This window comes from Seriola dumerili, unplaced genomic scaffold (genome assembly GCF_002260705.1).
Source record: "Seriola dumerili isolate Sdu_G_001 unplaced genomic scaffold, Sdu_1.0 BDQW01000291.1, whole genome shotgun sequence".
Classification (NCBI taxonomy): domain Eukaryota; kingdom Metazoa; phylum Chordata; class Actinopteri; order Carangiformes; family Carangidae; genus Seriola; species Seriola dumerili.
In genome coordinates, this window is record NW_019174546.1 from 4,461,439 (window position 1) to 4,488,239 (window position 26,801).

General features: G+C 39.4%; 2 protein-coding genes across 2 annotated transcripts in view; both read right to left on the reverse strand.

Annotated features, from left to right (window-relative positions):
* LOC111231214 lies at positions 1–7,780 on the reverse strand. The gene is made up of 11 exons (XM_022758253.1): positions 7,217–7,780; positions 5,752–5,881; positions 4,999–5,166; positions 4,626–4,763; positions 3,455–3,606; positions 2,853–2,956; positions 2,515–2,704; positions 983–1,114; positions 582–725; positions 249–384; positions 1–8 (listed from the first exon to the last, which is right to left on the reverse strand). Exons 1-11 carry the CDS (start codon positions 7,733–7,735, stop codon positions 1–3), a joined length of 1,821 nt encoding a protein of 606 aa, XP_022613974.1. The 5' UTR covers positions 7,736–7,780.
* Positions 7,773–26,801, reverse strand: part of ccdc24 (coiled-coil domain containing 24) — a 25,882-nt gene continuing 6,853 nt past the window's right edge. Inside the window, exons 2-8 of the mRNA XM_022758254.1 lie at positions 26,584–26,771; positions 22,654–22,770; positions 22,439–22,543; positions 20,390–20,444; positions 15,564–15,627; positions 14,980–15,097; positions 7,773–7,887 (exon numbers count right to left, since the gene is read on the reverse strand). Of these exons, the coding sequence (XP_022613975.1) occupies positions 7,773–7,887; positions 14,980–15,097; positions 15,564–15,627; positions 20,390–20,444; positions 22,439–22,543; positions 22,654–22,770; positions 26,584–26,771 (762 nt within the window). The remainder of the gene's footprint in view (positions 7,888–14,979; positions 15,098–15,563; positions 15,628–20,389; positions 20,445–22,438; positions 22,544–22,653; positions 22,771–26,583; positions 26,772–26,801) is intronic.

Genomic DNA, 26,801 nt, shown 5'->3' on the forward strand with positions numbered 1-26,801 from the left:
TCAGTTTCCTACAACAAAATTCCATGTACAACCAAGAAATCTTGGTTGAGGGCACACTGGAAACACTTGTGATCATGGTTAAAAATGAAACATGTGTGGTCAGACCAAAGGTCAAGACATATTAAGAAACAAATATTTCAAGACTTGGTATTTTTACTCTGAGCATTTTGTAATTAGCCTCTTGCCTCTTCTCAGAAATCTAGTATGATGCATCTTCTCATTCACATAAAAACTTGTTTTAGTTTTACCTTTGATTTTCTGGAGAACATACGCTCGTTCAAAGGTACCTGGCACTCCAGGTACTCTAACTGGTTCACAGAAACGGCTGTTATCTTCAGATGTAAGAGTGATAAGTGCGTAGTTCTCATGGGCTGATGCCTGTTTCTGTCAAAATAAGAAAATTCAGAAGTGATCATTTCAAAAATCAACAAATAACTGGAAATGTAGGACAAATTTACAAATAAATTCAAATTTATCTCTACATTCACAAAGGTGTTATAAGGTATACACACAAAATTTAAAAACTTTAGCAATTAGTGACTTCAAAAGCCCATTTCAGTCAAACCCCAGTATCATCATACCTTTGCTTTTGAAAGAAGATATGCCCAGCAGTACAATGAATTCTCAAAGACATCCAGGTCCTTGATGACTTTTTCCCCTCGTTCAGATCCATGTTGGGGCAAAAGCTCTCTGAAGAGCATGTACAAGCCTTCAAAAACTGCAATCTACAGCAACGTAACAAGCAGACATGGAGAAATTGGCACTTGTGAAAGGTTATATCACTCCAATTACAGAAAACATTTTCTCATTAACTGACTTAACTAGCATGAGTACAATGACACGGTGGGTTTAAACATAAACTTAAAAAGGAGTTGTGTCCATGTTGTTGAAGACAGCATAATGCATGGAGTCAAATTGTAGTGCAGTAACTTGGTATACTCAGTACAAAGTACAGAGTATTGTATTACATCATATTGTTTACCTTCTGGATCCTTGTCATCTTTTCATTCCTGCAGAGTAACTGGTGCAAACTTTGGGCCAGAGGGTTACATCCAGTCAGTTTTCTTACGGAGGCAATCAATTTATTTTGTTTTATGTTGGAATGGTGCTTTTTCTAAAAGATAAAGAGAATGCTTTTAAAACAAGGTTAATACCACTGGAGAAGGGAAAGTAAAAAAATATACCAAATTTATTCATAGATTCAACATCTTTTCAGATTGGTTTTAATTAATTTCAAGAAAGGGCAGAGTGAAAAATCTTCCTGAGTTGATTATCATGGTAGATGCAAGTTACATTTAAACACAAATAGCTTCAGAAAGAAAACAGGATATAGTCAAACTGTAAATAAAAAGGCACAAAAAAGAAATGCACAGTGTCTATAGGGAGAGAAATATTTGACTAACAGAATAGATTTTACCTGGAGGCCCAGTGATTGAATCATTTACTCATGTGGGTAATAGTAATAGAGTTGAAAAGATGTATTCCAATTACTCAAGATAATATAACTGTCAAATACATTAAGAGCATATAATTAGTTTAACTAAAGCATTTTTTAAAAATTTTTTTTATTACTGCATAACATTCAACAGAATTTTGCTTCACTGCTAAGGTGGTTGTGATGTCTCCATTGCAGCTATCTGCTTCATATTTGTTGTAGAAGGTGTGGCGTGTGACAAAGCTAAGATTATACACTTAAAATACTGATGTCTGAAAATATGATACAGAAACCTTGGAATTTCCACCACTACAAACATAGTAGACACTGGCAAAATTAAAATCACAAGTTTTGGGTTATAACTCCTCCTCAAATAAATCTTTACTGAATTAATCTAAAGACAGGAAAGGGGAAAGTGAAATCAAGTTGGCAGTATTCTGTACTTTGTTACTGTCAACAAATGCTATGAAAAGACCAAAATCAACAAATGTATTAGTTTGTCTCTCAATACTCGTACGTCTCTACCCTCAGCCCCAAGTCCATTTGTTCCTATTGAAGATGTAAAATCTTAACAGCACTTGAATATACAATTATTCTAAAACTTAAGTTTAAAACAGCCAGGCATTGTTGTTTTAAGCAAACGATACTCATACAGTGCAGATCGAACGATCGGCAGGATGCTGTATGAGAAAACTGATTCGGAATTAACTGTGTGGCCATGTTCATGATCGTGACAGAACACCCAGTGGAACAGTGTGGCTCACTTTAAAGGTTTCTGAACAATGGAGCTCTACTGCCCAGAAGAAAAAGCTGTATCACTCTTTGAGTACACAGAAAATACTTGCTAGAAGATCAACTTATTGTTTGTTTTGGAGCTGTCACGAACTTGGTTGACAATAAGAAAATAAAGAATATCACCAGACTTACTTTTCAAAGAAAGGCAAAAAAGATGGAAAATGGCTTGTCAAGTGCAAAAAAATGACTGGTAAGTAAAGGAAAACATTGGGTAGTGCAATATAGATAATAAAGTAAATGAGATAGCAAGATAATGGGAACAATATATTATAAACACTGCTTACAACAGCATAAAGTGAGGATAGGAACACACTGATTCCTTTCTGGGTCTGTTGGACTGACGGCACAACGTCATTAATGAAGAAAGTCTCACTGTATGGATCCTCATCACAAAACGTGGATAAAGAGAAGGCAACTGTTGACCCCCCAGAGATTCCACAGCTTTGTAGTGTGTCACCGCGATAGCGTTGTCCTCTGCAAATATAATAAGAACACCAAACAACAGGGGTACTGCTCCGGTACTAAATACTACATGAGAAAAGATGTGTTGACAAACAGGGTCACAAGCCACAAAATCCATGTGTATCATTGTGGTAATTCTGAATTACTTGTACTGAATTACTTGTACTGAAGGACATGTGCTGGGATTCCACTTTCATTTGCCAACTTGAGCCTCAGACTGGTTAAAGTGTCGGTTTGTAAGTTCACCATCAGGTCGAAGTCTCCCTAAAGTGAATCAAACATGCAATAGAGATTTAACTTTTATATACTGTACATGTTAACAAAATAAGGCAATGGGGCCATTTACAACAAGAGTTGACAACATTTTGCCTTAACAAAATTCTGGCAACACTTGTCAAATCTTCATTAAAATAATAAGTGCAAACAAAAAAATCAAGCTGTCATTTTTTTGTAAGACATTGTAGAATAAGGCCATCAGCATCAAGTGCACAATAAATCGAACACACAGGGCTGCATATTTCCTGATATAAAACACCCCCAATGCTTTAGTTATGGATTTTGCCCAGTCTGTATCTCATGGAGAGTCTGTTTAACTGCTGCAGGGGGAAGGAGTTGCCCTTTCCTGCCCAATCCTCTTGCACCATCACCGGACACACTGGGGGCAATGTCTTCTTAAATGGGTTATTATATTGGAAGTAAGAACTGCTGGTATCAGGTGTTAATATCATTACTTGAATCACAACCCTTATAGTTAAGACGTACCTTGAGCATGATGTGGCATCGAATGGTGTCCTCTCCAAAGGTTTTACCAAACTCTTGCTTTGGCATTTGAGGGGCATATTCCAGGTTTTCCTTTCGTGTAAATATGGCATAGATCACAGCTCCACTTTGAATGTGCCTGTCTTTCAAAGACCCTGTATGAAGAGCCAATAAAAATTAAAAACTGCATTACATTTTGTCCCACTGAAGTAAAATCAAACTTCTTATTTCAAACAAAAATTGTTTTCTACATTCAAGGTCGTTTCATCTGGGAAAACCAACCCCTCTCTTGAAGTTACAAAGGGGATTGGTTCCCCAAAGTCAGTTAACAGTTGGTGTGACGTAAACTGTGCCACGGTAGAAACAGGTAAGGCATTGTGAATGAGTGAAGCATATTTAGTGCTGAAGGTTACCCCTTCAGGAGTTACCCCTACAATCTTAGCATGTTTGAATTATAAGCTTGTAATAAAAAGTAATGCCAATGCCACAAGGGATGAACGACAGTGAAAATGCATAACAGTTTCAACAATCAAATGATCATTACAACCTTCATGAAAATAGGCTGTTACAGGACTGTTGTATTAGTTATTGTTAGGTGTACTAATAAACTGGGAACTGAGTGTAAAGTGCACCCTTAAATACCACAATATGCAGTAATGCCACACATGGTCAAAACACTCAAAACAGTCAAATAAAGGTTAAAAAAAAGATTTTAGACCCTTATATTTCCACAATGAAAGCATCAAACTTGTTTTTTTTTAAACAAACATTAACAGCTCTTATTTCTTCTTGAAAGATACATGGAATTACTTGGTAAATAAACTATAACCAGACACCAAACAGCCCATGTCAACTCTCTATATTCTTGATTTCTCCGGTTTGTGTCCCAGTGTGTAAATAATCTGATCACAGAGAACAGGGTGATTATCCACCACAATAATCAACATCTTCTCCATTTTGATGCTGAATGCCAGGCTGGACCTACATAAACATGATTTGATTGGTTAGTGCCTGCGCTGATTTTTCTGTGATCTGCGCTATAGTCTTACTTGTTTGATCATGAATAACATATATATACTGTATATACACACAGGTACGTTTTTCAACTGCTCTAATGTACTTAAGCTATAATACCATTTCATCTAGCAACCTTAACTGTAAAAAGTCTGCTCACATGTGTTGAAGAAGGGATCATCTGTCAAGGGCATCCCATCAATTGTGTAGAGACAGACTCCTTTGGTGCTGCCAACATTTTCAAGATAACAGATCCTTAACATCAGGTCTTCGATTGTGTTTTGCGCTGGATCGATATCTGTAAGTTCAAAATTTCATAAACCATTTCAAATCTCATTTGAACTACTATTATGCAAAGGGTGTAATATTTCAGGACACGGTTTGGCACCAGTCTTAAGTATTTCTCTGTTCACAGTCACTCAACATTTGAAGGTAAACTCCCCTCATGCTGTACACTGTAAACAAGTCAGTAGAATGAACTGAACTAATGATATAAATGTTAAAAAATGCATTATAAGATGCTTTCCTCTTACCTTTAATAAGTTTTGGTTGAGGACATTTGGGGTATGTGTACTGCAGAGAGAACACCTCCATTGATTTTTGCAGAGATTTAACAGTTTGAACGTGATGCTCTGGAACTCTGAGTCTCTGAATGAAGTTTTTCATAGCTGAAAAACGGTTCTTTTCCACATGACTTAAACCTTTAAAAATGCAGAGACAATATATTTCAATATGTCTTACATCTTATTATCAGTGTGATAACTTGAATTTCATCATGCACAGCCACTTGACTGTCCTTATGGCTGCTCATTTTTACATTTCCAATAATGTGTTTTTCATCCTTTCTTATAATACAATTATGCCACAAACTAAAGAATCCAAATTTAAAAACTGTATCACTTCTAACACTGTCAACAATTACAAACAGTTAAAACATTTTACAAATATATTTATTACATGAATGCTGCATTAAATTGCAGTGATGTGCATAAGTTTTCATCTTACTGGTAACTTGGTGTAATTTTATTGTATCTTCCATTCCATTCCATTAGGTGGTGACATTAATCTTTAGTGTAACTTTTAAGTTCAAGTCAGACAAGTAATTATTCAAGAGTTCTAGGAAGCTACAGTTCACTTCTAAAAAAGGTAAATTTATAAATTCTCTTCACACTTGCACAATATTGTGAATAAAGTTTTCATTTTTCAAGCAATTAACTGAAAAAAACTGAAAATCTAAGCATACCTTTGGAAGGGTGTTGACATTCATCCATGTTCAGCACTCTTACCTAAGTTGTTTAGATCTTCAACTGTCACACCATCCAGGAAATCTCTTTCATCTTTAACACCCAACTGAAGAAACTGATTGTAGTAGGACTCCAGCCTGTGCTGCTCAAGTAGGTTGTATATTGTGCCCATCTAAACAGAAATCAGGAGATTTTATTTGCCGTCACTCTCTATTCTTTTGAATATTATGACAAATGACAATATGCCAAATACCAAAAACATATGTTACAGTGAATAGCAGAGAAACTGTGACAGATTCAATTCTATATACATTGATGTCCTCATTAGAAACTTAAGATAACACTAGTATTCACAGTGAGAAGAATTCACACATTATTTAAATGAAAACACAAGGAATACCGTTTGGTCTTCCAGTACAGTCTTATCCTACAATGTTCATGGTCACTACCCATAACACAGATGTAACAAGTTCTCTCTCATTAGGCTATAAATGAACTACACCATGGGACATGACTTCAGTGTCACCACGACTTACCTTCCAACTAGTAGTTTGATTTAGCATTCTCACCTCTTCTGCAAAAGCCTTTCATCTTGGAAAGTTAGTAATAGTTTTCACGAGTGTGAATATAAACACAACAAGGCTGTAAAGACGGACTGCTGAGGTTTTCATGTTTGGCATGGTGACGTTTAATGTCTCCCACACAACCTCTGTAGTCTCAGTTATCCACTTAGGAAGCTTAAAAAAAAATCACAAGTGGGGTATTTACTGACATATTTTGTGTTGTATAATAAAGCGTGAAGAATAAAACACATGAAAAGCTTGTGTTAACCACAGACCCTATTTCAGGCATCCTTCCAAAAAACTGTTCAAAAAAACCCATCGACTTCAGAATGAGGGAACTGGAGGTGAAAAATACAAACTTTTTTCTGGGTTTTAGGACTCATTCCTGCAGCACTTTATAAAAGATATAGGGTATAGGGGTAGGGGGTTTCTGACACTATCTTACCAGTGACATGCGATGTGGAAGGAGTACATGACTGAACAACACACAATTAACCCTTAGCCTGTCGGCTCATTTTCAGCTGCAGTCCTCTAGCATGATGATCTCATGGTATGCAGCATAGGATCACAGTTTGGAAAAAAACGTCTATGTTACAAAGGATTGTCTGTTGTCTATGTGTCAGTTTCTGCTCGTTCTCGTTGCTGGAGAGAGAAAATTAAACCTATGAAAATTAAACTGTAAAAATCAGGAGGAACTCCCTATTTACATTAAATACATGGTTTCAGTATAATCCTCTGTCTGAATTTTGGTGCACAAACCTACATAATGTGTTATGTACATCAATTAAAAGTACTAGAATAAAAAGTAAATTCAGATCTTGATTGTTGTTAGTTCATTTATCCAACAGTAAATCAAGCTGTTCGTAAACATGTTTGAACTTCCCAAAATTTAACTGAATAGATAAAGGATTCATTTCTGCATCTTAAGAAATGTTCAAACACACCTGTTGTGTTGTCCTCTCATCTGAGACTGCGTCATGGCCCTTGTGTCTCTCTTTCACACTGTGGGAGCGCTTCTCTCTAAGCTGATCTGAAGGTGGGATCAGTTTATGGACCTTTCCATGAAAGCGTTCTTCGTGGACTCTTAAGTGAGCCACACAGTAAGACTCCAAGCACACAAGACAGGATTTGACAGCTTTGCTCTTTCTCCCCGTACAAGCACTGCATTTCACTTCCTCAGGTTTCGCCAAGTGCTGAGCTGCAGCCTGAAATCCTGTTTGCTGAAACTTTTCCACTACTTCACCCAAAACTGTGTTTCTACTCAGCAGAGGTCTTGGATTAAACACCTTCCTGCATTGAGGACAGCTGTACTGGTCTTTCTGCTTGGTCCGGTTCCAGTGGTCTTCAATACAGTCGAAACAATAACTGTGTCCACAGGGGATTGTGACCGGATCTCTCAAAATCTCCAGGCAAACTGAACAACAAAATTGGTCTTGTTCAAAAGAAATAGTTGCTGCTGCCATTTCCTACAAACTCCGACAGAAAATACAAGTTTGGTGATCACAGCTTCTCAGGTTTCATCTGCTGCACCCTGAAGCCTCCAATCAGAGCCTGCTGAACCCTGAAGCCTCCAATCACCAGGGATTGCTCAGTTACTGTTCTCGCTGTCTTGTTGCTTTAGAGAGTAAATGAAACCTATGAAAATGAAACTAAACAGAATAGAGACCAAAACTGTAAGGAGGAATCATTCCAACATTGTGTATTTAGAAATCATGGTCAGCATGGCCACAGTGCCTTCAAGTGATAGTTTGGGGTAGGGCTGTCCCAAACGATTATTCTTTAAATGATTAATCTAGCGATTATTTTTTCGATTATTCGACTAATCTAACGATTATTTTTTTTTATTATTATTTATATTTATTTATTATTTATATTATTATTTTCCTCTTTATGTGCTCGTGCATGACTGTCGTGCTAGAGTGATATGCCAGATGCACTTTGCAGAGTCTGCAGACTACCGCACTGTTGGTATCAAGATTAAAGTATTCCCAAACTTTGGAGGACCGTGTGCGAGCCTTTTTTGCCACGTCTTGCTCCACACGCTCCGTCGTACTGCTGGTAGACGCTGCCATGTTGTTCAAATAGATTACACAGACGCAAATCATTCACGTAGTCAATGACTTCAATTACGTCACCGCGTTGTCCCAGCCCTTGCGCTGCGCTTGTATCCAGGTAAACCAAAGACGATGGATATAAACGGTCCTATTAGAAAGTTCCGGTTTTGTTCTATGAACATTTACCCTGTGTGGTTTTACACGACGCGTCGACACTAAAATTCAACGTCGAATAATTTTTATAATCGACAACGTTGATTACGTCGGATAATCGTCCCAGCCCTAGTTTGGGGTATTTGGCGTGGGGTTGTGTAAGGTACTTATCTATAGTCAGTGTATTACCTGCAGTAGATTCAGATCAGTGTGCTCCCAGCTTGAAGAAGCATCCGGGAGCACCGGCACAGAAGATAAGCACTGTGCTACTACAGATGGGACCATCTGCAAAAATGTGTTTTAGCCACTTGATATAGAGCACCATATCATATTAATTTATGTGTACCCTTACCACAGCAGCACGTTGCTCAGGGTAGTACACAAGGGTTATACACTATGACACAACTCCAGATCAAATAACCTGAACTATCACTTTCAGGACAAATTAGTTTTTATATGGCTTCCTGTTCAATATGATAGTTACCTAGTCATGCAGGGTAATGTTTTCTGAAAATATCTACAAGTTGACAGTGTTACAAATGAAATCAAATTATATTGGTTATTTCACAAATCAACATTAGAAGCTGTATCTCTTATTTGTTTAATCCATACAAAACCCAAAGTGTAAAAACTGTAAAAAAGTTTTGTGATATTAACAAGATAACAAGATTGCATTCACTGCCCAATCAGGGGGTTGTGACCATCCCACGTAGTTCCCTATTAAACCCCAGCTCACACACTGCTCATCTCTCTTTGCAACTAAGCAACGTATACCAAAAAGGGGCCAGCTGGGCTTGCAGTTAGGGGGTTATGCACTACTCAAACCGGAGTTACATCCATTAATTACTATTTCGTATGTGCAAAGCCCTCAAACAGGCATCGTTATTGGTTAACAACAAAGGTGAAGGCTGGATTGACACGCTCTCAATTGGACCCCAGTCCTGACCCCAAAAGGCTAGCAACTCATTGGGTGAGAAAAAAAAGAAAAATTAGTATAATCCCCCCTGCTCTGGTACCACCCACCGAAGTGACCGAAGGAGATCATCTAACACTGTCTGCAGGACCCACTGGGGAACAAGATGACAAGCAATGGGCCACGCCCTGCAGACAATTTGCAGGAAGCTCTTGATCAATTGATAGCTCCTACTTGAGAAGTGGCCATAATCATAAAGGCCAGTCATAAGTGCTGCAGCTAACACCCCAAGGCCATGCAGCGCATCCCTTATCTTGCAGAAACTCAAGGATGCCCTGCAGCGGGCACAAACACAGATTGATGGCCCTATATGCACATCAGTCAGCAGATACATGCCACCGTGTCCTGGGCCTGGGCATTCCAGATTGTGGAGATCACCATAGCTGGCAGGTTCAGCTCTCTCAATCTCCCACCCTCAATCACCAGTGCTACATGCACGTTCCTGCCCTTTTATTTCTGTTGTCTCACCCACCATAGGAGGAACGGCTCCCATCCACTCCACATAGGCTGAGATGAAAGAGAAGCATCCCAGCTCTGAAAGGGCGCCTCTCCTCCCTACAGAAGCCTGAATGACACCTGTGAAATAGAAGTTATCTTCTTCACAACTAATACACCAGCAACATACACAGCCTGTATATTAGCCTCTTTATTAGAGTTTGCATAATCGCTGTGTGAAGCAGATAAGGGGGAAGAGACTACAGGCATTTATCAGCAGCATTACTGCCTCTCTTGTCTCAGTGAGTCAGCATTGCTGTGGTGTGGGGCAGGCGGTGAGGAGCGGGCTTCAGACACTTCTTTTCTGCTTTAGCCTGGCTGAGAGAAAAGTGACCCCTCTCTGAAAGGGTGCCTCTCCTCCCAAATGAAGCCTGCATCTGATATCTGTGCAGTGCAAGAGCTCTCTTTGTCTCTACTAGGGATGGGTATCCTTAAGATTTTAACGGTACTACTATTCCTACCAATACTGCTTATTGATCTGGTACTTAAATGGTATTCTTAGCGACACTTTTTGAGGAAGAAAAAAAACTTGAACAAACATAACATTTGTCACACTTGTGACAACGGGCTGTGTTTGCATCTACTCTAGTAAAGTAGAGCCACTTTGGACTGTTTGGTTCTCTCCGCCATACTTATCTATCTAAAGGTAGGCTACGAGCTTGAGTTGGTGTGTGCGCTGCACTGTCTGGTGTATGTGTCACTGGAACAACAGCCCCGCCCCCCTGCCCTCCGCTGACACAAATAGCAGGGGCAGAGAGAGAGACAGATCTCTGTTGAGAATACCGAAAATATACATACATAGAAGGATATTTGACGGAGCTGGTGAAATGACTGTTCAAGATAACGTTTATCTAGCGGAGAAAACAAAACAAAACAAAAAAACCCCGACTGCTCCAGTACTGATAGCAGAACCGTTAAGGTCGGAGCTTATTGATACTGCGGTCTTGAATAATGTAGCCCCGGGGCTTGTTCAATACCGGGGCTCGGTACCCATCCCTGGTCTCCACCGTTACACTGGCTACAGTCTGTATGTTGGCGACTGTGTTAACATAAATGTAGTGTGAAGTAGGTGAAAGGAAATGGGCTACACGCCAAGTTTCTGCCTTACCTGTCTCACTTACCTGTCAGGTATGGGGAGAGCGAGGAGAAGCGGGCTTCATGAACTGTTCCCTCAAGCCCCCATTAGCCTGGAAGAGAGAAACCCCCCTTCTCTTACAGACAATCTCTCCTCCTTAATGAAGCTAGCATCTGCAACCTGCTCACTGCTGGCCACTGTCTGTTACACCGGCTACATACACAGCCTGTATATTAACGGCCGAGTAGCATTATAGCTGACAGAGTACAGAACCTGTGTGTTAGCCCAGAATTAGCTTAAAAACTATCAGTAGCTTCGTGAACTGAGTTAGCTTGCAGAGCTAAAACAAGCCTTGGTCAGCTATGTATATTATTATTTTAAAATGTTACTTTCATTTTTAAAGTAATGGTGGATGCTTAATAAATGACTTTGCTGAACAAAACTTGCTACGATTTTAACAAGAAGGGTATTACAGCTGGAAACGCCTGACCTGACCAAAGATGGCGGAAAACTAATTGGACCACCTGGTGGCGCAGCGTATTAGTGAAAGTTGTTGTTGATCCTCTGGCTCTCTGTCAATGCATACCAAAAGCTCCACTAATACTGTTTCGGTTGAAAAGTATGGCAACTATCAAGTTACTCGCGGGACTTCATTCCTGTTCTTACCTTAGTTAAGCAGATAAGAAAGTCAATCTCTGCCGCTCCCTTTCCTGATAATTTCCCAAGAAGGCCACGTTCCAATTTAATCGAAAATGCTGTAGGTACGTCATTAATTTCTACAGCCACTTCAAAATAAAAGCCCGTCTTCTTAGTTAATGCTGCATCAGATTGTTGTTTTGATTCCAATTTGAATTTGGTGTAAAACAGGATACATGAATATTATGCGTAAAATTCAGTTGTAAACCATCTGAAAGGGGGTGTGTCAACAAAACTGATTATAAGCCCTGAACGGCTGATAGAACTTTGTGAAGCAGTTGCAGTTTAGCATTTTTGATCTTCTTCAGACTGTTGTCTGAAGCGTTTTCACTAGACCCATTTTTATTTCTATTCACTAATCCCCAAATAAAATAATGACTTGATTTAGAAAGAAGGTGAAGTCTCTCTGCAAGGCAATGAAGGTGTTCCTCTGTCATGCAAAACTACCAATCCCAATGGTCTTTATTTTTTAAATTGAATTAATTAATATTTTTTATTTATTGCACCAAATTTCACATATTTATATCCCTGGTAAGATTTAGTATTATTTCCATGATATGCCAACATTTTCAGTAACATTGCCTCTGATTAAGCATTGACACTAGTAGGCCCAGTTTACAGAAGTCATTTGGACATGTCATAGTAGGAAAAGAACAGGTGTAAATAAAAACTGCTTTCAGTCAAGTTCCTGGTGTAGATCTTTTTCATAGCAGAGGTTTTGAACAGACAGCAACAGAGTCCTGAAACTAGTAAAGCTGAATATAAATAAAGTTAGTTGAACATGGTTTTTGGCTAGATCATGTCAAAATGTCTACTGTGAAAAGTTAACAGTATTTTGCACCATTACCTGTCTTAAAAACACATTTTTCAATCAAATATTTAGACACTGCACAATTCTATGCACTCAAATTACTGCCCTTGTCTATTGGAAATTCAGAATTCAGGTTTTTCAATTAATGCTCAATGGAAAAACTCTGCAAGGACCAGGCACAGCTGTGAAATTATACAATTTCTTTTCCTCCCACACACTGAGTGAAAAAATCTATGCAACTCAACATCAATTCATCATGCTCCCAAATTTATATCTATAAAAGACAATGTCAAACACTTTTTATTTGGTCTGAGGCTGACTTCACGTTGACACTCTTGCAGGAGGTACTGGCTGGTAAAAATTGTTGATAAAGTCTTGCTCCGTCTTTGCTTCTTGGATACTTTCTGGCTGACTCATGGTGCCCGGAAGTGGTCTTTTGGGGGAATTACAATTAGCTTGTCCCTGTCCACTACTACTTCCTGAATGATTTGAGAAGTGATCTGTCAAACAGTGGCTACTAAGGCTTTGTTGTTGGGTGACATCCTTCCCAAGATGATCATTTTTATTTATATCAATTTGACTGTTGCTCTTCCTGTCACCATTTTTTGCAGGATGACTCCCAGTTTCAGGCATGACTGAAGAATGAAAGCTCTCAGAAGTACTCCTTCTTCTGTCATTATCTGCCTGCACTGTTACTAACACTGAAACACCTCCACAGGTAGTTTTCTTTTGCCCATTTAGTGTCTTTGATTTCCCAGTTGTTGGAATGGTTGAGGGGGTAATATTGACGTTTTCTGACCTCCAGACAGAGCTGCTTTCTCTCTCCCTCTGTGGTAACAAATCATATTCTCTGCTCGGGCTGTTAATACTGCGATGGGATGATAGATGGGCTTCATGGATGGGTGAGTCTCTTTGAGTTTTTATTTGGAAACTAGCATTAGATGTTGGGGGCCTGCAGTGGAGACCAACACTATCTTGTTCTGGGGAAAGACTGCAGAGGTATTCGCTCTTAACTATTATCTGGTCAGTGGTGAAGTGGCTGCTCACATTCCCTGAAGTGGTGATCTTGCTGCAGAAAGGTATTTCGCTTGATTTATTGGAGGCTAATGTTCTTCTATGCTGACCAAGAGTCCTTGACAGTGAGGAAGAATGAACTGGTTTAACGAATGCAGAGGTCTTAGTGAGAGAAGGTCCAACTGGTGGCCTGGGTTTAGGACGGCACAGAGGAGGAGGTGGATGTGGTCTTAGGACTGACGTAGCATTTAAACCTTGCAGAGTCTCATCTGAAGCCTTTTGACCTGCTGACAGTCTGGAAGAGAGGAATCAGAATGAGAATCTGAGAACAGAAGCAGCTACTTGAGGTATCAACTGTGCGGTTAAAGCGCACTCCCCCTGCTGGTCAAAATGTCATAATGCATCCCTTTGAATTCTAATGTCTGTTTTGTGCTGTTCTCCTTCAGGTGTAGCTTGTGAGGCTCCCACCCCTGGCCTAAGCAGTAGTAGAAATCTAAGTTGCTCTTTTTTTTTTTAGAGAGAGATTTTTGTTTGTTTAGGGTGATGAATGTTTTCAAGGGTTTGTTTCTGTTGTGAGCTTGGCCTGGGTGGCTTCCCTTTCTTTTGTCAAGTTTGACAGCTCTGTCATTCCCCTTTTATTTCATTTGAATTCATTTTGGGATCATATTCATTTAAAAGAAATCATCAAATTATTTTTCTGCTACTCCATGTCTGTGAATAATGGTATTGCCCTCTCAAAAGATATGAACTTTGAAAAGCAAGTAGAAGGGGCTATTCAGTCCTGATTTTATGAGGTGAGAAACATCAATAAAATCAAACAATTTCTGTCTGACGCTGACTTGGAGAAAGTTATTCATTACTTTATTTCTTCGTATTACTATAGTAATAGTATATTCTGCACTAAGGAAATAGGTGAACTACATGTGCAGTTGTTTGCTTACCACGTTTTTAGTATCTCTTCACTAGCATCCTATTGCTTCCTAAATACAGGTCACGATTCTGTTACTCACTTACAGAGTGGATTAGCTCCAAAGTATATCTCTGACCAGCAGAGCCCATATATACAAACGCTGACACCTAGGTCAGCTGAAAAAGCTCTTCTCACAGTTCCTAAGTCTACATTTGCAATCGTGCGTCTAAATGCACGTGGGTCACCATGCATTTGCTGTCATGGCACCTCAACTATGGAATGAATTGCCGTTTGCAATCCAACAGCTACTTCTGTATTTTCCTTGAAACATCAACTGGCTTTTCACTGACTTATATTTTATGTCTCCTGAACAATATCATATTTATTTATCTCATCTTATTTAGCTCTTTTTATGTCATTTATTTGATTATATTTTTTTACTGTAAAAAAAAGTGCTAGACAAATAAAAGTTATTATTATGAAATACAGCCTTTGGGGGGTTGTAGCAGTGACAAAACATACAAACCTGAACCTGTTTTTCAATTCCTTCACAGGGAGAGGAGGCGAGGCTGGGGGTGAAGCGGCAAATGAAGAGGGGTAAAGCTCCAAGTCCATTTGTATAGCTCCTCTTAGCTCTCTCAACTCTACACATACACAAACACAACAGAAGTGAGATTTGAAATAGTCTGAAAATATTGAAACCATCTATGTGAAGTATGATTGAAATACACTGTCAGATACTTCCATCAAATTACCTAGAGGATAAGTGAAAAAGCAAGCACTGTTCACTGAGTAGTGAAAGTGACGTCAGTTGTTGTTTTACCCAGACTGCTCCTTCATGTTCTCAAATTACTTTTTATGGCATTCAGCCCAGTGACGATTCTGCAGATTTGCCCACGGCCAAACCATATGTTTTAGAATGAGTTTGCCATCTAATGGATGGTGGGTAAAACTATCAGCACTCTTATTTCATCAGTAAATGTATTCACTGAGCTAAAGATTAAAGTGGACATGAGGGATAAAGTAGAGAAATCCTCTCAAACACCACATGTTAAACAATACTGTGCCAGCAGATGGCAGCAAACACCAAATGAGGGTACATGGACTCACCTGCAAGTGTAGGCTCTGATTTATCAAATTCACATCGAGTCCTGCACTTTTGTTTAATATTTTTCTGCAAGAAACACAAAGGAAAAGAGCTCATGTTAGTGATGCAGTTAAGTACAATGTAAATCTATTAAACATTTTCATAGCAAAGGAACAAGGAAAAAGGATAAAAATAACAGAGGGAGAAAGAGGAAAGGAATGTGTGTGTGTGTGTGTGTGTGTGTGTGTGTGTGTGTGTGTGTGTGTGTGTGTGTGTGTGACCACTAAACGATTGAGCAGCAGTGTTCCATCATAATTTGGCCTCAAACATTTATATCCAGAGCAATGAAAACCATAGCACTAAGTGAGTGTGTGTGTGTGTGTGTGTGTGTGTGTTTCCATAGTTCACAAAACCAAAGACCTGATTGAAAAGTGTATCTCAATGTGTGTGTTTGTTATGAATGACTGGCAGCCTCCTCTCATTTTAAACCAGCACAAACACTAATGGAGAGTTTTTATAGTAACCACAGACTATATAGTGCATTACACAATCAAACACACACACGCACACACACACCCAAACATACCCATGGGCATGGAGACTGACAGTTAAAATGTATATTTTTGGTCTATTTTCCCAGTGGGTTTAAAACCTAAACCTCCTAGTGCTGTCTCTCAGAGCTGCAGACGAAGTATGTGTGGTGTCTCTGACAGCGGAGTGACTGAAATCCTAAACAACTTTAAAGCACACACGCTCCAAAAATAGGTTGTGGTCCATGTGGGGTTTGGACCCATTACAATGGTGCTGATGTGCTATTATATATATTTTTATGCTATATATTTTCGGAAAGCTTGTATGTTACGGTCATCATTCTCACATGTTGTTCTCTAGAACCCAAATCGACCCACAACATAGCAAGCATACAAAACATTTCCCTTAGCTGATGCAAAACCAGAAACAGAGGAACAGAGATCACCAGTTCTGCTACATAAAGCTGAAACCAGCTATTGATGGCTGCCATCTTTTCATCAACTTAGGTGATAGCTCTGCTGTGTACTGGAAACATGCTAAAAACCTACAAGCTACGCCAGCGTGACCGTGACGTGAATTGTGGAAATGCATCAAAATACAGAAGCTAACCATGCTCGAACTGATGTTTCATTGTGACTGTCAACTACAACACCAGTCTGTTTAGCTGCATGATGCGTGATTATACTGGGATCAACCGTTGCGGCCTCTGGTGTACAGACTGGTAGGATCAGAGGTGGCTGGGAGTCGCGGCATTGGGTTTGCACCCTGGTGCTGCCAATTCAAAATACAGAACGTGGAAGTTGCCATGCAGCCTTGACAAACATTAGTCCACCTCAGCCCAGTTTAGACCAGCAAAAGACCATTAAAAAAGACCATCCCTACTGAGTTCAGCAACCAAATCCTCACCCACAGCAAACATCACAGTATGAGGAGATTTGTGATGCTCCTGCGCTAACAAAGAACAGCTAATGATATTATTACTAACTGGGGGAAATAAACACCCTCTCTCCCTGCAGACAGTGTTCTCTAGCAGCTCTAACTGAAGCGTTCAAGGGCCAAACCCATGGATTGTCATCTCTGTGCTATCTTAAACTGAATTGAGAAGGCAAATTCTTATACATTCATGTAAACCAATTCCAGAGCTACAACTGGATATTGGCAGTAAGCTTACTGAAGTAAACTTAAATGGAAAATAGTGAATGGATAACCTGCACTGCCACATGTTAGAGAATGTAAATAGGATAACACTCGACTTCAGAGATGAGTCTTAACAAGATCACAACGCAAGTCGCATCTCACATCTCTCACTGACACTGACCTGGAAGACTAAAAACGGCCTGAAGGGCAAGTTGGTCAAAATAACCTTAACTTGGGAGCAGGCTCAACATGTTGCCAAGGATAGGGAATGATGGAGAGACCTCATTGTGGCTTTAGGATTAAGCAACTAAGCAGACATGAGAGCCTTCATGCCTCTAAGACACCCAACGGAGTCCACTCCACTGCTTTGGAGAATATTGACTTATTAACAGTTACTGTACAGTGAATCACTATGAAAAGCTGCAGTGAGAGTGCAGCCTGTACTTTAGAGGTCAGAATATTTGGAAAATAGTATCTACATAGTTTCCACAGCTTGTGGGGGGAGGGAAACTTTATACTCAACAAACACCTTTAAACAACAGTCTGTGTGTGTTATTCTTAACTACCATGGTGCTGAACCTTCCTCCTACTCGGAGACAATGGATCATTAAAGTTGTGTTTAGGAGAAAATGATTGACTGCTACATGATGTACCAAAAAGGGAATTTCATCATAACTGTATCAACCTCTAAAAGTCTAATTTGGCTCCAGATAATAGCTGTTTTAAAAACTAGATAATTTAACTGCATGGAATAACCCTAAATCAATAGCAATCTCAGCTGCGTCAGACATGATGGTGTTGGATGAGAAGCTCATGACACTCCTCAGGCAGGCCAATTACCTTGACTTTAAACAAGTACCATGTTTACAGCCTAAACACACTGATGCAATATTTCTTGACATTTAACACATTTTCATCTAATTTTACAGTTAATTACCAGCACAGAAAACAGAAACTGCAAAAGATATAGCTAATTATGACAGGCCTTGAAAAATACAAAACAGATGTTAATAATCACCGTCTAAAAATGTGATTTGAGTTGGAAACTTCAAATATTTCCCTGTTACATTCTTCACTCTGTGTAAAATCTTAAAATTTGGATCAGAATCCAAATTAGTTTTCCCCTTCAAAAACATTTAAGTACTAGAAATTTGAAGAAGTGGATCTGTGACTAAAGGCATATTGTAGACATTTTTGTTCAGTAACTAAAACAAGACTCAAAATAGTGTTCGGTATGTCTCATTTGCCTATTTGCCTTGTGTTTGGCAGCAGTTGAAGGTTTAGTCATTAAGTAGAAAAGGTGAGAACCGCAAACAATGCTTTTAATGCTTACTAGCTCTTCTATTAAGGCTTATCTATTGTCTGTTCCTGTGTAACTGTCTCAGCAGGTGTGGCCAGATGAGGCCTTGAACTGGGACCATAACATGAGTGAGTGTATTTGTAGACAATAAGACTTTATCAAGATTTTAGTTAAAACCTAAAAATCACACAGGGGATCCTCAGGGCTGTTCTCAGTGTCCTCCCTTCCAAGGACTGATGAGCTATCAAAGTGGCAGTGATGCCTCACACCACACAGCATCAGCATCATCCACCACTGTATCGCTACAGTCAATAAGCACTACAGGCAATAAGCACAATAAGCTCATGACATAAGAGCACAGGTTGGCATCACCACCTGAGACACAGCTTCATCCCAACTGCTCACACACCAATCAGCAACCACTTGCTTGCAGAGACAATTTCTTTATAGGGAAAGTGCCACATTTCTGCTTTAACAAAGGGTCCTGATCAGAAAGTGCCTTTACAGTAAATGCCTCATGACAACTAAGAAAAGCTCCACATCCTCGAATCAGGAAATAGTACCTATAATAACTGTCTCACTCTCCTACACCCATTTATGTTGCTTCGGAAAAAAACAAAGACTTTGGGGGGTTATTGATAGCTATTTTTTCTCACTGTACCCATTCACATTTTTCAGGTTTTTTTTGTTTCCTTATGAACTGCCAACGTAACACTTCCAGACAGTCTCTCTCTCTCACACACACACACACACACACACACACAACACACACACACAGAGGGTACAGAGAGATAACTCTCACATCTGGTCTGCAGAAAAGTCCTACATCTGGCCTCTAACTAACTCACCCTCTGTTTCTCTCATAATGCCAGACAAGCATGACAGTGTAACCAGATTGTAGGCATGCATGCATGTGTGTTTCTTTGTCAATGTGTGTGTGTGTGTGTGTCTAATTGTATGTGTATGTATGTAGTAAGCCATTTGAGTGATTGGAAGGAGATAGACCTTACTCAGCACTGCAAAGCTCTTGGCCAGACAGATGGAAAAACAAGCTTAGACTGAGCCCTTGCAGGCTTCCTGTGTGTGCGTGCAAGTTTTTGTTTGTATGAGTGTGTGTAAATGGATGCCTTGGCAGGGTTTCAGTGCCAATAGAGGGTTAGTAGATCTACCTGTGGGAGTCCAAATAGGGATTCAAACTTTAGAAAAAAAATGATTTGGGAAAAAGAGTGCCCCTGGTTGACGACATTTTTAATGGAAATGATTACCATCATTTAACAAATTTATATTTATGTATAAACTACTCCTTGAATAAACTGAACCAAACAAATGTAACTTATGTTGTCTGGATAAATGTTCAAATTCTAACATTTTTCTATTTTTCTAGTAAAATTTTACTCAGACAAAAAAAGTCAGACTTTGTTTTTTTAGGGGGTGGGTAATGTTTATAAAATGATGCACAAGACAGCTAGAATATTCCCTTTTGTTGTAATGGTGCAGTTGTAATTAACTCTAAAGCAAGCAACAGAGGTTTATGTTTTTTTCTATATGTAAGAAACTTTAGGGAAATTTAAGGGTAAAGTCATTATTTAGGTGGTTTAGATAAAATTCCTTCTGAAGAAATCTGTGCATGCTGTACATATACTGTAATATAGGCTATCCAGAATTGCAAGGACAAGCATAGCTTCATAACTCAGAATGCTTACAAGGTTGTATTGTATGGATTCTGATTGCAGGTGCACATCAATACATTAAATCAGCACCTTTGGCCTGGTTTCACATAAATAATTTTAGGATTTGGATCACGATCACAATGTCAGATGAAAAACAAAGAAGATTAAAGACTCATTTGGTGGTTGCTGTTTTTTGTGCTGTTCTTCTTACCTTGAAATGCTTTACCAGTCTGTTCAGCACTTCAGATTCCTCCATTAGGACAGACCTAGATAGATAAGATAGGCAGATAGAAAACAGCGTAGATGTTTATCATCAGTACTGAAGTTGTCTTTCATTAATAAACACAGTTGAGCCCAAAACTAAAATCTAGGTCAAAGTGGAAACTATGTGTTTGACAATCACAACAGACGTGCACAGCCAAACACCTTAGTTAAAAACTGTAACTTCATTTCATAATGCCCCTGGTTGTCTTAAATGCAGTAAAAATGCATCCACATATTTAACATTTAATATCCTTATTTTATGAATATGAGCGATTTGAAGAGTAGCTCGTGAATTTTGTTATATGTTACAGGTTGTGTGCAGCGGGTTAAATCTGTGATTCAGTAGGCAATACACTATATAACACTATCATTTTCAAAATGCTGTAAAGGCACACAATGGTAGATTTATAAGCAAAAAGGTACAATCCAGTCTCACAACTGAGGCAGTGACAACAAGGTGGACTTGGCATCTGCTCAGAGTTTATCCTCTGTAGTTTTCATAAGGTACCGAGGAAACAGTGTCCTATTTTTCTCTTCCCTCCCTCTGTCCCCCACTCTTTTCCCTTCTTTGGTTACATAACCATAGTAGACTTTATTCACTTCTTTCAAATGAAAAAGAATCTTCTGCCCGCTGTGGTCCTGTCTGGGATCCATTTTCTGACAATGGGGCTTATTGTTCTGGTCGAGTCAGGAAATGGGAGAGAGAGGAAGAAAAAGAGAGAGAGAGACAGAGAGGAGGAGAGGGAGGGAGGGAGAGAGAGAGAGAGAGAGAGAGAGAGAGAGAGAGAGAGAGGCTCTCTTCCAAGGTAGCCCCAGTGACTGCATTGCTCTGTGGGCCTCAAAGCGAGGGATGTAGAGAAAGGAAAGGAGGGATGGAGTGTGAAGGAGGCAGGGCAGCGACAGAGGCCACAGAGGAGAGCTGAGGGGAAATTAAGGGAAAAAACTGTGAAAAGGAGAGGGCTCAGAGGAACTCAATTACAGAGCACATGTGAATGTCATTTACAACAAATGCATCTACACCACAAAGAAAAAATAATACAATACGCATTACATGTCTCTGCTAGTTAGTATTACAAATCTAAGATGTTCCCGACAAGTGTTCTTTAATTAATGTTAATTTTCATGTCGGCATCAGTGTAAAACAGGTAATGTTTACAGAGTGCCATGGCTGGATTCTCTATGCCAGTGGTTTCCACTCCATGGGCTGGAACCCACCGAGGGGTCCTGAGAAAAGTTTGAGTCGTCACAGGGTGATTAAAAAAACAAGAAAAGGAAAAAATATATTGTGCTGTTGTGGACACAACACTGACATATGATCACCTTTTCATCTGACATAACTGACTTGTTAGCTAACAGTTGCTTATTTACACATACAGCAGTTAAGAAGTAGCATCGTCTTTCATTTGGTTGTGTTTTTGGCCAGAATATAAATTCAATATCAAAGTCTCTTTTAGGTCTGATTTTGGTCTCTACCAACTATTGAGATAAATATCTGGCTCGTTAGCTGCTAATTGCTCCACTACGTTCACCAGCTAGTCTCCAACTGTGTCTGTTTGCTGTTTGGTGCTGAGCAGGTGGTGTTCAATTGTTTTTTAAAGCTTTTTTGCTGAGAAAGACACTAAGCAAGCAATGAGAGTGAACCAAAACAGTAAATTTGCTTCAGACAACTAAAAAATCAGCTGAAAGTCATTATAAAGCTCCATGAAACCAAGTGGAACTTCAAATTCAAGTGACAATTCTCTGTAGGTTCATCACAAGCCACCATTTCATATTGTCACATTATTTTTACATTGTGATTTAATACAATGTCAATAATAGCTACTTTAAGGCCTATAAGTCCTTCAAATAGAATAACATGAGAGGAGAAAAATCACTCTCTGAACTGCTCAATACTCATGTCACATAACCAGTGACGATGTGTTGCAAAAAGACACTGGTTTGTTTTAACGGGCCACAAGCCAAAAGTGTCTGGAACCCACTGCTGTATTCAACTTACTTGAGGCGGTCCACCACTTGGTCAATGTCAGTGACATTCAGCTTGTCTCTTACTGCCTCAACTTCGTCTTCAGCGTGGGACTTGACTGAACAACGAGAGCTTGGTCTGAAGGAGAGGAGATGAAGAAAGTAAGAAAAGAGTAGACAACAGAAGATTAAAAGAGATTTTATTCCGGTTAGTAAAATATGCAGGTTTTGCCCACCAGTGTTACTAACCTGTTTCCATAATCAGTATCTCCAAGGTTGGTACAGTTACTGTAACAGCTGTCAAGGTGACCGAGGGCATAGTTCACAGTCTCAGGTTTGTAACGAAACAGGAGCTCCTCACCATCTCTACAGCAACAACAGCACAAAGACCGAATCTTTACACAAGTCAATTTATCGTATCTGCAGCTCTGCTGTGCTGAACAATGTACATAGCACTCCATGTTTTACCTTATTATTTTATTTTATGTACCTTTATTTGTATTGCCTTTCATTCATTTGAATGGTTTTCACTTTTATCTTTTCTTTTTTTCATGTGCAATAGTCTCTAATTGATTTGTGTCTTATTATCAGCTTCTCGCACTGAATTGAATTACTGAACAGAGCCTGAACAGAAGTCAAACTCTTGCTCTGTGGACGATGATGTGTTAGTGCTTTAAGTTCATTCAAGACTTGGCTCAAAGGGAAACAACCTTCACAGTCAGCACTGAGACAGAGCTGAGCCCTTGAGCATTTTAAAAAATGTAAAATATATATTTTCCAAAAAAACAAAAATAGATTTCAGGAAAAAAAGACTGACAGCAAAGATGTGAATTTTCGGAATGATCACTGGGTGAAAAAGAAATCATCTACTGGTGTAGGCAGCTGTAGGCGGGGTGACAGCTTGGTCAGGGTTAGGGTCTTTGCACGAGGGAAAATTTGTACTTTCTAGCCACTCAGACATTGACATGGAGTTGTGTGCGTGTGTGTGGGTGGAAGGGGCATCAGGACCACACAGGAGGAGGCCAATAAGATAAATCAGTTGACTTTTACAAGGTACATAGCCATCCACACACCCACCCACACCCTCATACAAATGGTTCAAATCACAGGAAAAATCTGGTACGAGGATGAGAACTATTGTTGCCCTCCTTGGCACTCAGCTACTCCTGTTGATGTGGCTTTACATAAATCAGTAGCATTAGGACTTTGCTGCAATTACAGGAAAGTGTTCTTGGCTAACAGGTCTGATAAATTAGATTAAAAATAATGCACACACACATATATACACACACAAATAATAATTTCTAGCAGAGAGTATAAAAGAGAGAAATATTCTAGTCTCTGTTGATGCTTTGGCAATATTTTCTCAATTTCCATGCCAACAAAGCATATTAAATTGAAGTAAATTGACAAACAGTGGGTTGAGGAGCATTATTACGTGAAAGTGCTATTACGGGGAAGTGTGTTCGGTTTTGGTCCTGAAAGCCATTTAGCTGATATACACTTGGGACTTAGCCTAATTGAACGATCAAAGGCCTGAAACTCACACACATGCAGACACACACACTCAGTACCATGCATCAAGATCAACAAGTATACCGAAGCCAACTTCAAAGAGAAAAAGCGATTTGTGCTGGCACAGCCTGTGTGGCACCAATACTTTTTTGGCATTGTTCCCATGCAGCCAATAACAAAGGGCCACATTTCTCCCTCTGAATGGGACTTTTTGTAATCCATTTACATCCGAGCTGGAGCACTTTACAAGAGTGACTTGTGATGTGTGAGCAAGTAAGGCTTCAGTTCATGTCTTGCTCAGTGGCACTTTAATAAGACACAGTGCTGTTATGGGCCTCAGACCTGTGGCCTTATGGATATTGGATTGTCAGTTTAAACATCAGACCTGCTGTCCTGACTTAAAAGAAACTCTGGAAGATTACTTCAAAAATAAATCCCTGTCAACTGAGCTGTCATAACAAGCACCAGTGTAACGTTATACAGTGGGAAATCTTAAATTTTTAAGTTAACTAAAAACAACAAACGTGGCAACTGTTAATGCCGGTGATGCTGACAGTTTTTAACCATGCCAGAGGCTCTAGGTATCATTGTGTTGGTCTATCAGTCCATCACTTTGGGCTAAATGGATAGATTTCAACAACCATTGGATAGATTTTCATAGAATTTTGTACAGAGATGCACAGTCCCCGGTGGGTGTACCATAATAATGCTCTGACTTTTTCTGTTGTGCCACCATGAGGTTCACGTTTGTAATTTTGATTGAAATATTTCAACAACTATTAGATGGAGAGCCATGACATTTCGTAATGACATTCGTGTTCCCCTCAGGATGAATTATATTAACTTTGGTGATCCTTTTCATCTAACATTATCATCAGGTCAAAAATTCTGTATGTCCAATACTTAGGTTTATGACCAAGTACCTAAAGTATTATTGACATTGCAACAAATTAATGCATTTAGATTCTACAAGGCAGGTCAACATGGCACACATCTGTTAAAACCAGTGGCTCCAAATAGAGGACTGGGAATAACAAGTGCACATACACACAAATATATATAAAAAAAAACCCAAACCACTGAGGAGTTGCCTGCACCCTTTTGCTTAACAACACACAGAAAAAAAGAAAATCACAATAAAAAAGAAGTCGACAAATTGACAGGCAGTAAATGGTTTGTCACAAAAACAGAGAACAATCCATCTTATGTTGTGCGTCTCCTAAAAGGCCTCAGCGAAACCAGAGAGGTGACGTGGGGCAACATTCCTGGCAGCAGCGAACTAGTTGCTGGGATAGTTACTAGCTCATACATATGCAGACTCTCACACACTCATATAGACACATTCGAATACATAATTTAGGCTATTAAATTGTAATGTATGGATGTGTAAGGAAGGGCAGTGTTACTAACTGATGTTATCCTGCCAACAGTTTTTATGACATTCTTCAGAATATTTTATTTAATACATGTCATTAAATTGCAAATTGCTACAAGCTCATCTCTGACCTGAGCTGTATGATTAGCGGTAGAAATTAAAAGCCAAACAGCAATTAGAAAGTTTTATTACCACTTATTGGGGCGCTTATAACTCCCCAATGACTGTGCTTCATAAAAACCAGATACAGAGTCCCAGGATTCATTGTTGTTGCCCTGTGAGCTCTTTACTGACAAACAACTGAATAAAGGCCTGTTTTACTCTATATTTTGCATTCATACTTTTTACAATTTTGAAATTACTGTTTAGCTACCCATTTAAAGTTAAAACATATATTCAATATAATAAAGCTGGCAGTGGCTTTAAAATCTGAACTCTTGGAACTCATTTGGTGTGGAATGCATGGATGGCTCCCTCCTATAAATGTCCTATTGTTCCACAGTTTCCAAATCAGTTTGCAGCATCCCTACGCCAGGAACCTTTGTTCTACTGCTTTCCCATCCCATTTGTAACTGACATGGGAACACAATGCAGCATTTTATGGCATTCTTTGTTTGGGCAAAAATGACATAGTGTGTGAGCAGGGTCTTAACCTACTTGCCCATCCCACCTCTTGGCTTGTGAGAAAACCATAGACAAGTGTTGTGCTAAGAGTTCAGAGCGCTGAGAACTCCCTCACACTCACAAATTAGATCAAGAGAGAAATTGCATTTATTGAATATTAGGGAAATAAATCATGAAAATGTTGACTCTAATGGCTGTGTATACATCTGGAAGTAAACTGCCTCATCAAGACTGTAGCTGTCAAACATTTAGTCTGACTTTTAATTCAAACAGAGTGTTGAGAAAGTTAATATGCGTAAATCTCCTTTGGTTGAAAAATCCAATTTCTGTTAACTTGTTGGCCATCATAATGTTCAACTAATGGCTGAGACACGACGGACATGTAAAGTTTTTGAGAATGTAATATGCCGTGGGGTAAAACAAGGTATAGATGCAATATTCTAAAGTTGCTTGGTGTACTTCTAAGATGGCTAACATTATCAAAACAATGTTTCCAGTCATTAGTCGTCAGTGTGTAATGTCTGCACAATTCTATAAATTGTGTTGTGTTTCTTCAAATCTATATGGCCAATCCGTTCAAAGATAAAAATAAAAACATAACCTTTCAGTAGTTCACTACTAATGTACAGTAGAGTGGATTTAAGTGTGGGAGATCTTACACCTACCTTCCCCCCCTGCTGGCTCTCTCTCTAAGAGTCTGTAGCAACATCTTGACCTCAGCTCTCAGGAGCTCTTTGACTGCAGGGGGGTCAGCCAGAGGGGGGGCCTGTTGACGTGGGACTGAGGTCATTGCACTGCTGCCATGGTTTCCTCCTCGCTGGCTCTCCTGCCACATCTTGTGCCACATCTCCGCCTGCAAAAGTAACCACAGGTAGTGGAGACA

What these genes read in the sequence shown, in the direction of transcription:
- LOC111231214 (XM_022758253.1), bottom strand. Translation starts at nt 7,735, where the DNA reads ATGGCAGCAGCAACTATTTCTTTTGAACAAGACCAATTTTGTTGTTCA. An exon ending in TATCCTCACTTTATGCTGTT is followed by an intron (nt 1,115 to 2,514) that starts GTAAGCAGTGTT and finishes TTTATCTTTTAG; the next exon opens with AAAAAGCACCATTCCAACAT. An exon ending in ATCTTCTTTCAAAAGCAAAG is followed by an intron (nt 385 to 581) that starts GTATGATGATAC and finishes TTATTTTGACAG; the next exon opens with AAACAGGCATCAGCCCATGA.